The sequence below is a fragment of the Natator depressus genome, chromosome 21 (assembly GCF_965152275.1).
Source record: "Natator depressus isolate rNatDep1 chromosome 21, rNatDep2.hap1, whole genome shotgun sequence".
Classification (NCBI taxonomy): domain Eukaryota; kingdom Metazoa; phylum Chordata; order Testudines; family Cheloniidae; genus Natator; species Natator depressus.
In genome coordinates, this window is record NC_134254.1 from 8,918,977 (window position 1) to 8,931,147 (window position 12,171).

General features: G+C 47.6%; 1 protein-coding gene across 1 annotated transcript; it reads left to right on the forward strand.

Moving 5' to 3' along the window:
• Positions 1-3,783: 3,783 nt before the first annotated feature.
• LOC141975527 (gastricsin-like) lies at positions 3,784-11,320 on the forward strand. Its single transcript, XM_074935959.1, has 9 exons — positions 3,784-3,839; positions 4,554-4,704; positions 5,773-5,890; positions 7,118-7,236; positions 8,024-8,223; positions 9,550-9,672; positions 10,274-10,421; positions 10,871-10,969; positions 11,165-11,320. The coding sequence occupies exons 1-9, from the start codon at positions 3,784-3,786 to the stop codon at positions 11,318-11,320; spliced, it is 1,170 nt and encodes a 389-aa protein (XP_074792060.1).
• The last annotated feature ends 851 nt before the right edge of the window (positions 11,321-12,171 follow it).

Here is a 12,171-nt window from a genome sequence, read left to right on the forward strand (position 1 = left end):
ACACTACACCCGCACCTGGGATTCTGGCTGAGATTGTCAAAGCTGACTATGATTCATCCGCCCTCCGCTCATTGAAATGAGTGAGTGCTGTGTAGCCAAATGGCCTAGATGGCTCTGAAGTTCACTGATTTGTTCCGTTCTGGTCTCTCCGTCTCCAAAAAGCATGTTAGTGGAAGGAGAGAGGGGCAGAGCTGGGTGATAGAATGATGAGTCCTGGAAAGGCATTGGTGTGAAGAGAGAGCAGGGACTGTTTTGGAGAGGAGTTGGATAAAAGGGGTCATGAGAGAGGAATATGAAATAATGAATGCAATCGAGGCGTCGTCTCAGGTGCTCCTATGTACCCTAGTAACCTCTTTCTTAAGACAAAACCAAATCGATATCCAATGAAACTGAAAGGCAGTGCATTTTAGAACTGAGACGAAAATACATTTTTTACACCGTATGTAATTAAAGTATGGGTCTCTGCCACAAAAGATCGCTGAACCTAAAAAATCTGGTAGGATGTCAGATGAGTAGATATTTAAATCAATAATGAGAACATCAATGTTTGGTTCAGACACGATAGAAAATGTATGAGGACTATAAACCTTCATGCTTCAGGGCATAGGTCAACCACTACTGCCTAGGGTCAGGAATAAAGTTTCTTTAGGAGCAGGTTACTCCATAATTGTCCACTATGATGTTCACTGCAGTATCCCATGAAGCATCTGCTAATGATGGCCACAGGATCCTGGACTTAGATAGATCATTGCTCTGAACCAGTGTAGCAATTCTTACATTTCTAGTGTTGGCAATAAATCAGCGGATAAATAAATAAATAAATTTAGCTGATACAACCAGGCACCTGGCCTCTTGCCCTCTTTTTATGAAGCTTGAAGGAGAAAGGAACATTCTGCAAGACCAAATCAGATCTGAGTTTGTGTGGTGGGGGAACAGGGTTTATTCCATGCCCCTTTCCCACCCACGTTCTATTTGCTTTTCTGTAATTTTGGCCCATGGGGTGAGCAGTTTCCACTGTTTATCTAGGCCCTTGGTGATAAAGTTCCCCTTGAGTGGGCTGATCTTTATATTTGCCCTTTGTCAATGACAATCCAGAGACCAGGATGTGGGCCACGTAGCACAGACCTCTGCTGAGAACAGTCACAATCTTCGGGGGTGGAGAGTAAGGGCTGCTGCTTGCACAGCTAAGCTTGAGAGTCTTCCTTCTCCTTGCTGTTCTGCACCGCCCCCTGTTCACACAGATATCAAGGTGATCATACATGTAACCTGGTGCGAAGTATGGCACTGCTCTTAGGTCAATTTACCCCTCTGCAGTTAGGAAAAGAGACTATGGAGGAAGCAATTCCATAAGACTTGATTGGCATGAAAAGTTCTTCAAGTGTTGACAAAGTGAGTTTAAAAAGAAAGTGGGGTGGGGAAAGCGGGGAGACAGACACCTCCCACCCCAGGCTATCTGCCAGAAGTAGGTACGATGGGCTCAGAACAGGGTTACACGCTGGCGGTTTGATCCAGACACTGGAATTGATTCAGGAATGACTGGGTGAAATGCTCTGGTCTATGTTATGCAGGAGCTCAGACTAGATGATCGAAACGGTCCCTTCTGGCCCTTCCCCCTGTGAAATCTTTGGAAGACCCATCACGGTCGATCACAAGGGTGCAGGTGAAGCTCCCTTTGAACTTAGCAGCAACAGGACAACACGGATGTCCCTGGACCTGGAACCTCTGAAGTTTAGACGAAATGTCCAGAGGGGTTTTTCTCCTAGTGAGTGATGCACATCTGGAATTCGCTCCCCTATCAGCTCGTGTCCGAATCCACGTTACCTGGGGCTCAGGAGAGAACAGTGATAATGACCAGGGCAGGGGTTGACGCTGGAGGGTATTGATGGGAACTGGATGACGAAGTGATGGCTCAAGCTCACAGACACAGGAGTTGAGCCAGATGCTGCTGAGGAGCGGGGAAGGGGTTGCTGTTCCTGTCCTGTGCACAGGGGGGCTTCGTTCTCCAATGCCGAGCAAGGCCATTGATAAAGTCTCCCTTGCAGATCCAAGGGTGATCGAGTTTATGATCAGAGCTCTCCTCCCCCGGTGGTCTGCTGGGCTGTGCCTCCACAGGGATAATAACAGTCCTATGTTATAAGGGATGCCCCTTATTTAAATAAAAAATCAGTACCGAGTGCCTTTTCTCCAGTATTTCCACCAGGAGAGTAGCACGGCCTGCAGCCAGAGTGGTCTGGGGCATCACTCTGGCACCAGAAATCAGGGGCAGAACCGTGCTCCACCTCCGGGATTGCACTTCGTGAAGAGCCGCCAGTTGGCAACTTGACCTGGCCGTACGGGGCCTCAGCGCTGCTCAAATTAGTCCCGGCTGCTCCTCCGTCATGCCAAAGTGGCCTCTGGATCCCCTGCTGAAAGTTGGCCCTTCACCCCACATTGAAATCTGAAATGGCACCCTGCAGAGATTTCTTCCTCGCTGCACAACAGGATCAGGAGCTGTTGAGTGCTGCAAAAAGCAGCAAGAAATACCCCGGTGAGTGTTGTCTAATAATAATAATAATTAATAATTAATATGTAAACTACAGGCACCAAATTCTGGCAAGTTGCCATCCCGCCCCAAATGAATACCACTCTGCAGTGTCAGCCCAGGATCGATGTGTGTGCGTGCTTTGAAAACTGGCCTATATTTTTGAAATACCATGCTGGCAATCCTAAGTATTGTATTAAGTCCCAGACCAAAAAACCGATTAAAATGGAATGAAGGTGTAGAGTCCGTCTCAGTGAAGGCCAGGGTAAAAAACATGACAGTGATGTTGTGATCATCTCCAAGCCCAAGAAATTCAGAGTTAAGATTTTTATTAAGAAATGGAAATGCATGGTGAAGAAACCCAAATAACTAACTCTGCTCTGCAGTGACACCATTTAATAGCAATAAGATTACGATTAAGGCATTTTAGGGTTTGGTATCCCATCTTAGACAAAGCTGATGCTTAAAGACACTTTTTGTGTGTCTCCCACCGCTCCATGAGCGTAACTACTGGGCAGAGTTAAGGTTAAGAGTTACCACTGCCCCGGCAATACGTTCGATGGCAAATTGGAATTTGCGGAGCTAACGATGACTTAAATGTTTGGTCTTTTTCATGTAAGAGTCTCACCTCACCTTGCGTAATCTCTTTTAAGTACTTAGCTGGCCTCCGTACTCCAATTTTTACTGTGCTTACGTGCAAAGATTTGATTGACTGTCACACATTCAGTGTAACTGCAAATGCAAATTAAGCCTACAGTTGCACACGCACCGCAGGTCCCCCAAAACGGTTATAATCTTGTTGTTCTTTCCATTATAAGTCAGCTGCTGTGTGTGATCAAACTTTTCCTCCTTTGGAGAAAACATGCGATAGAGCTATCAGACTGCAAGCAAGTGGAAGATAAAGGGGAACAAGCTGGTGGGTTGTTGGGTGTTTTGGGAGTTTAAGAACTTCGATTCCTCTGATCATTCCAACATTTCCCTTCAAGGAGTAATTTAAAAATAAAATGGCAATTAGCTTTCTGATTAAGCAGCTGTTCTTGAGATAAAGGGTCCTTAGCCCTGTTAGTGCAAGCCTCAGCATGAAGTGTTATTGACAGTTGATAAGCTTCTGATATGTGAATGAGATAGTGGCAGAAGGGGGTCGAGACAACAGTGCACCCTTTGGGTATATATAGGCAGGGAGCCTGGGACTCCAACCTCAGCCTGGTGTCCAGGACTGAAGTGGTGGACTCTTTAGAAACTGCTTGCAAAAGAAGAGAATCATGAAGTGGCTGATCCTCGCCTTGGTGTGTCTCCACCTCTCGGAGGGGCTGGTGAGGTGAGCATGGAATAAGAGCATGGCCACATGACAGTGATGGCTGATTATGCTGGCGTGAAGGAAAGAATAGGAATGTTGTGGGGAGTGGTTTGAGAAGGAGAGTGGGACTCCTGGGTTCTGTCCTTGGCTCTGCCACTGACAGGCTCTATGACCTTGGACAAATCACTTAATTTCTCTGTGCATTAGTTTACCTATCTGTAAAATGGGGACAATGCTACTGACCTTATGAGACTTGCAGATCGGTGAATCAGTAGAGCTTGTACAAGTGTGAAGTACTATTCTTAAGAACATTCGGCTTTTTCTTCTATGGCTTTGCATTTTCCCAGAGACCAAGGAAACAATAGTCCAGGGTTGGCCTTAACATTGAACATTGACATGATTACCCCAGTGTCCATCTCCCATTCTTAGCTTTCCAGTGTGCTACTTCCGTATTTCAAGGAGGTCTTAAGAGAGCCAAGACTATGGAAGAGATTGGGTCAAATTTATCCCTGCTGCAATTACAATGAAGTCAGTCCCTGTGGAACCCAACTAATTAGTCCTAGTGCATTGGGTTCTTTGAGTGGCTGGAAAACATACCGCTAAACTGCCCCATCCCAAACCTATTGAAGCTATGGAAGAGAAGCAGGAAGAGTGAGACCAAAAAGGAGAGAGGGGGAATAGGAAGAGGGAAAATGAAGAGGGGAGACTTGGTCACTGTCTTTTCATTCTGTGCAGAATTCCCCTGAGGAAATTCAAATCCATGCGGCAGGTGATGAAGGAGAAGGGCGTACTCAAGGACTATCTGAAGAACCACAAGTATGACCCAGCCAGCAAGTACTTCAACAACTTCGCTGTTGACCATGAGGCCCTGGATAACTACCTGGATGTGAGTATGAGCCTGATTGGAAGAAAAAATGACAAAAATGGAGCAGAGACGAGGAAATGCTGGAGGCTGTCAACTGAGGAGCAGGGATGGGAGGAGAGAAATTCAAATGGAAAATACGGTATCCAACTTGCACCAGCCCATCTTCTGTAGGGCTCGTTCTTGTAGAGTACAGGAATCGGGTAGTATCCCCTTAAATAGTTTGTGGGCCCTCTCGTGGTGGTCACCGTGTTCTAGAGCAGCCACCCAGAGCAGCCACATGTATATAGCTAAGAGCTATGTAGCTGGAGGTTGTTCGTAATGCTGAACAAAACATTCTGGTTGTTCTTTCAGAAGTTTACAACTGAACATTGACTTAACTCCGCTTAGAAACTTTACGATGCAGAAGAAAAATGCCGCTTTTAGCCATTTTGAAACAGGCGCCGGAGCAGTTTCTTTACCTTGTCAAATCTTTTTTTTAAACTTTCCCTTAATTTTTTTAGTAGTTTACGTTTAACACAGTCCTGTACCGTACAGTAGTTGCTTTATTTGTGGTCTCTGCTGCCTGATTGTGTTCTTCCAGTTCCAAAGGAGGTGTGCGGCTGACCAATCAGGTCATAACTCTGCTGTTCGTAACTCTGAGGTTCTGCTGTAGTGAGTAAACACAGTTATTTGGGACTCAGCTGTGCCCGGTGGTTCCTCCATATAGTTTTTATTCCGTGAGGAGTAAAAGACCCAACTGTTCTCCCGGCCCTAATAAAGAGCACAGGCTGCCCTTAGCTAGAATATATATTTCAGAAATTGAATCTCTCTGCGGGAGAGGGAAGGGTTAAAATGAAAGGGGGCAAAGCTTGCCCTTTTTTGGAAACCCTCTAGCAGAGTTGGAGTCGTTTGCAAAACCTCTAACTGCATGAGAGTCCACCCTCTCTTGTCACCATCAACCCACCTGGCAGCCCCATTGATTTGAGATTACGTATGTGGTGCAGATGGCAGTGACTGTCTCAAGCATGCTCAATAGTACTATTGGTTGGCAAGTGACATGGATCATGAGAAGGAGAACCTGTGATGAAAAGAATGCCCCCTTTTCTCTAGATGTCCTACTATGGGGAGATCAGCATTGGAACCCCACCCCAGAACTTCCTGGTTCTCTTCGACACCGGCTCCTCCAACCTGTGGGTGCCCTCTACGTACTGCCAGAGCCAGGCCTGCAGTGAGTAATCCCCATGCACAAGGGGCGGAGGGAAATGTCTCTACCATGGAGGGAGGGTCTCGATCACAGTATCCCATCCTGGGCACTGACCAAGCCCTAATCCGGATTGGTTGTCAGGAATAATGTAGACACCCTTCAAATCCCAATATGATAGGAGTGTTCTGAAGTCCCGCTGCAAACAGAAAGATAGCCCAGGCTGTGGAAGTGCACGTCATTTACGTAGATTGGAAGCTCTGTGGGGTGGGGACCCTCTTTTTGTTCTGTTTGTACAGCGCCTAGCACAGTGGGGGGCTAGTCCATGACTGGGGCTCCTAGGCTCTTACGGGAATTCAAATAATAATTGATTTCGGCACAGATATACACGCACACACAATAATTTAAAATAGATTGTATTTGATTATATAATACACACACAGACACACAGATTCTTCTTCTTTTCTTCTTTGGTTCCCATCCGTCAGCGCAGCTGTGACCCTTGAGGCCGAACGAAGTCTGTCCACCTCTTCCTATCTTGTCCCAGCTTCTTGGCTTTGTTCCTCTCTAAACCTTTTTGTTGTCTGTCAGTCTTCACCATGTTCATCCAGTGCATCCTTGATCTTCCTCTCTTTCTGCCTGCTTGCCTCTTTCGCCCTGTCTGGTACCCTTTCTGCGTCTGCTCTAGACACGTGTCCAGCCCTTCGCAGTTGTCTGTCTTGGATCTTCTGCAGCAGTGTTATTTCTAGCCCGGTTTATACGTCTATAAAAATAAAATCAATCTGTGTATTACAAAGGGGAGAAATTGTTACTCCAACGCTTTCAGTTCCATAACGGCCCCGCAGAATGGCGTGCGGAGGTGTCTGGGGTCCCAAAAAGCTATTTTAACTAGCGTAGGCAGAAGTGACAGGTTCAGAAGGCTGCATGTGAAGAAAGAGGCAAGCCAGGGAAGAATGGTCAAGTGGCAGGCACGACCCTGTTTTGTGCCTTCATCCCCCACCTGTAACGTGTGGGTGATTAGACCTACCTCGAAGGGAAGCGGTGAGGCTTCATTGATTAGGAATGGGTGCAAAGTGTTTGAGAACTGCCGGGGGAAGGTTGCGACAGAAAGGTCAAGTTTTGCCATTCTTGGACCTTTCTAGAGGGGATTAACGGCGGGCTCAATTCAGGGTGGGGGTGGGGAGGTTCAACTCTGAGTCCGAACCTGTCATTCGCACGAGCTGACAGCTGACGCTGATCTGTGTTTACCGCTAGCCACCCACACTCTGTTCAACCCCAGCGCCTCCTCCACTTACTCTTCCGATGGACAGACCTTCTCTCTGCAATACGGCAGCGGTAGCCTCACTGGGGTCTTTGGCTATGACACCGTGACAGTAAGTAAGAGCCTCAGCCGAGGAGATGACATGTAGTTATTAGAGCTTAGCATTGGCTGGCAGGCGCTGGCATCCGAACTCCTTCAGCAGGCAGCGGTGGAAAGTCTCTGATTTCCCCTGTAGGCCCTGCCATGAGGGGGCTGAGATCCCTCACTCTAGCTAGTGAATAGACGGCTCATGGGGGAGTTTTCTGTTCAAACGGAGCCTTTCCGAGGGCCAAAACGGAGACGCCTATTCCACTTTTAATCTCCAGATGATAAGGATCCAGTCTGGGCTTTTGAAGTGGGCTTTCAGAAATGAGGTGGCTGGAGAAAAGGAACAGGATGTTTGGGAGTCTAAGTATTTCAAACAAAACCCAAGATGCTCGGCATTCCTTTTTCAACCCCGTGAACCTTCGGACTCCCGGGCTGTGTACGGAGAGGCACCTGTAGCTGGAAAGCCTTTCTTTAGTTGGACATCCACTAGTTGCAGAGCTTTGGAGGAATGTCTGAGCCTCAGTGGGTCTTGCTAGTCGTGAAGTAAGAGGCAGCGTGGTCTAGTGGTGGGAGTCAGGAGACCTGATTTTTACTGTCAACTCTGCCTCTGATGGGCTGGGTAAATAGCTTCACCTGTTTGTGCCTGTTTCCCAATCTGTAAAATGGAGGTGATGATACCCACAGAAAGTGCTCTGAGATTTCTTGGCGGGTTAGATAAGTGCACCCAAAGTTCTCCTTCCTGGGTTTGCTAGGTTCAGTGGCCTGCTTGCTCTGTCTGGTTGTAATGGCTATTCCTATCTCTTGTGCCGCAGATCGAGGACGTTTCCATCACAAAACAGGAATTTGGCCTGAGTGAGACCGAGCCTGGCACCAACTTTGTCTATGCTCAGTTCGATGGGATCCTCGGTCTGGGTTTCCCTGCCATTGCTGCTGGCGGTGCCACCACCGTGATGCAAGGTCTGATGAAGGAGAAACTCATCAGTGCCCCGCTCTTCAGCGTCTACCTGAGCGGGTAAGTAGGAGGAGGCCATTCCCCTGTCTCTTTAAGCCCTTGTGCTGTCTTTGTTTCCCATGATCCTTTTCTCTTTGTGTCGGCTGCTCTGGTCTCCCATACCCTGAGGAGGGCCAATGGCAGAATAATGGTTAGGAGCTGACTTCATCCCTTCCCCTGGAAGTGCGTACTCCTCCTCTGCAGCCCCTTCTTCTCCCACTCAGAGCTGGGCAAACCGTTCAGTATGGGGAAGCTCACTGAGGTTATTCACCTTCCCCTCCCTGGGGTGAAGGTTCTACCCAATCAGACATATCATGTTCCTCATGGGCTACGGTCTCTAGGCCTCACTGTACCATTTCCGCTCTGATTAGGCCTCATCTGGAGTATTGTGTCCAGTTCTGGACACCACATTTCAGGAAGGATGTGGACAAATTGGAGAGAGTCCAGAGAAGAGCAACAAAAATGATTAAAGGTCTAGAAAACGTGACCTGTGAGGGAAGATTGAAAAAATTGGGTTTGTTTAGTCTGGAGAAGAGAAGACTGAGAGGGGACATGATAACAGTTTTCAAGTATGTAAAAGGTTGTTACAAGGAGGAGGAAGAAAAATGGTTTTTCTTAACCTCTGAGGATAGGACAAGAAGCAATGGGCTTAAATTGCAGCAAAGGAGGTTTAGGTTGGACATTAGGAAAAACTTCCTAACTGTCAGGGTGGTTAAGCACTGGAATAAATTGCCTCGGGAGGTTGTGGAATCTCCATCATTGGAGATTTTTAAGAGTAGGTTGGACAAACACCTGTCAGGGATGGTCTAGATAATACTAAGTCCTGCCGTGAGTGCAGGGGACTGGACTCGATGACCTCTCGAGGTCCCTTCCAGTCCTATGATTCGCGCTAGACACTCAGTGCCAGCTTTCTCCCAGATGCCGAGTACTCTCAGCTACTTCCATGGAACCTTTGAACGCCGGGCACTAGATTGACAACTCCACCCTTGTTATAAGATGATTCATTTCCTCCAAACAGTAGATGAGGCTTTTCTGCAACACCCCATTGCAAACTGAATGGCACCCACCTGCTGTCATGGTATCGGGGGACTGCCCAGGTTTGCAGCTCACTGGATGAATGTGCAGGTGTCACAGCACCAATGTGTCTGGTGCATGATGATCAAAAGCTCTGCATAAGCTATATTCCCCCCCCACCCCCATTGCCACCAGGGTTCTTGGTCTATCTCTGAGAAGGTTTTTGTGCTATAACTCCAGCTAGGATCCTGGATGTTCCAGTCACAGGCTGTCTTTGGACTCTGTCGATGGCTATAAATAACCAGGCACTTTCTCTCCTGTGCATTTGTTTAGGCAAGAGGGCATGCAGGATGGTGGTGAACTTCTCTTCGGAGGAGTTGACTCCAATTTGTACTCTGGTCAGATTGTCTGGACGGCCGTCACCCAGGATGCTTATTGGCAAATTGGAATTGAAGGGTAAGATTGTTGTCATTGGTATTTTCTGTAGGAATGTAGGGCCTCATCCTGATCCCATCATAATCAGTGGGAGTCCTTCCAAAGCCCACTGAAATTAATGGAACATGCTTTGGTCATAATAAGAAACATAAGAATGGCCATACTGGATCAGAGGAATGGTCTATGTAGCCTGTCTTCCAGTTGTGGCCAATGCCAGGTAATCACTGAGTGATCCATACCCTGTCGTCCACTCCCAGCTTATGGCAATCAGCAGCTAAGGTCACCCAGAGCATGGGATTGCATCCCTGATGGTCTTGGCTAATAGCCTTTGATGAACCTGTCCTCCATGATCAGACAGAGGACTCTGGAAGTCAAGACCTGGACTCCTGGCTTCTACTCCTGACTCTGCTCCTGGGTTCTATTCCCGACTCTGCCCCCGAGTCTCTGTGGGACCTTAGATAACCCAAACTTCACAAGTTCCAGAGATCCCACGAGAACACAAAACAGTGGCTTGAACATCTCTAATGGCAGGACCCCCATGTTCTTGGTTCATCACACAACAGAGATGGGTACGTTGCTGCTGAATTTTCCTGCTGAAGTGTCCTGTGTTCTGTTCCCTTAGTTTCTCTGTTGACGGACAGTCCACTGGCTGGTGTAGCGATGGCTGCCAGGGGATTGTGGACACTGGAACTTCCCTCCTCACTGCTCCACAAGCGATCTTTTCGCAGCTGATGGAGGACATTGGTGCTCAGGAGAACAGCTACGGTGAGGTATGGAGAGGAAGGGAGGCTTAAAAGTGGACGAGGGGAAGAACCTTGCCTCTAAGCAGGTTTCTGTTAGGTGAAACAGCTCAGAGAAAGTATGGGCTAGTGGTTAAAGCAGGTGATTAGTTGTCTGGACTCTTAGATTCTATTCTTGGATCTGCCACTCACTCTCAGTTGGGTCTTGGACAACTCATTTAACCTTTTTGTGCCTGTTTGCCCATTTGTAAGGTGGACCTAATAATTTCTGCTTGTTCAGGGTGTTGAGGCCTTTTGAGTGCAGTAAAACATGTGACTTCCTTCCTTTTCCATGTGATTGTTATAAAGAGCTTTCCCGGGTTGATGGAAGGCGGCTCTGTGTGGAGAAGTGTGGGTTCAAGAGGCACACGGGACGTAGCATTTTGTCTGCAGTGGCTGTGCACAGTACATAAACCTGCTCTTGCTTTTTCTCTCCACAGTATGTGGTTAGCTGCAGCAGCATTGACAGCATGCCTACCATCTCCTTCACCATCAGTGGAACTAGCTTCCCGCTGAGCCCCTCTGCCTACGTGCTCCAGGTATGGATTCTCATAGCCGTGCGCTATCCTCACCTTCCTTTACTTGTGGAGTCTCCTCTGGGTGGGCTCCCGGAGAGCTGTGTATTTGATATGGGTCTGCTGGGCACATCCATACTTGTGTTATCCATGTGATGGGTTACGACCAGAGCTTCCAAAACCAAAGGGCTTTAACTCAGCTTTCTATCTTCTCAACAGAGCAATAGCAGGGAGTGCGTCGTGGGCATCTCACCCACTTACCTGCCATCCCAGAATGGGCAGCCCCGCTGGATCCTGGGTGATGTCTTCCTCAGGTCATATTACTCTGTTTATGATGTAGGCAACAGTAAGATGGGCTTTGCCCAAGCAGCGTAACCGCCACCGACTGTCTTCCATGCTGCTCCAAACCGTCTCCTGCCTCTCCTCCAAACTGCTGGGCTGGGCTGACACTGTGGCCCCCATATGCCTCTTTCCAAAGATTTTGAATGTCTCTCTGTACTGATCTTTTGCAAATTTCTGAAGCCTCTCTCTGGTAAAATCTGGGCTATGAGATTCTGGGCTCCCCTTCGAAGGTGACTGCAAATAAATAAAAGGCATTAAAACCATGAAGCAAATGTGTTTTGGTTTGATCTCTTGGTGCAAAATAAACACATGGCTGAGGGAAGCATGGCATCGAAACGGTATGTCGTGGGCAGAAACACACAGCTGCTCTGAGCAGGGGTGAATTTAAAGCTAAACCAACCACAGGAATTCCATTTAAATACCACCTACTCTTAAGAGGGTGGTGTAGGATAGAGTGGCCTCAGTCATGCTGCGTCTCCAAGTTTAAACGCCACCTGGCTCACTACACCTTCATTTCCTTTGTTGGGACTAGCGGCTTGATAATATGCAGCTCTTTGAATCTGTAGATCTCAAAGCACTTTGACATGTGGAAACAGAGGCCCAGGGAGGGTGAGGTTTAAGCAGAACACTGGTCACTTAGAAAACGATTGCCCCTCCTTTAGTTAAGATAAGGTCAATAAGAATGTTTGGTGGTTATGGCAAAGGCCTGAGAATCATGAGTGCTGGTTCCATTCCTGACCCTGCCACTGAATTCTTATCTGAACTCAGGCCCCGCTGTGGGCCTCAGTTTACCCATCTGTTAACTGAAGACTACAGCTGGTCAGAAAAACTTCTGATTCAACAATTTGCTGATTCAGCAAAACCACAACATTTCACAAATCTGG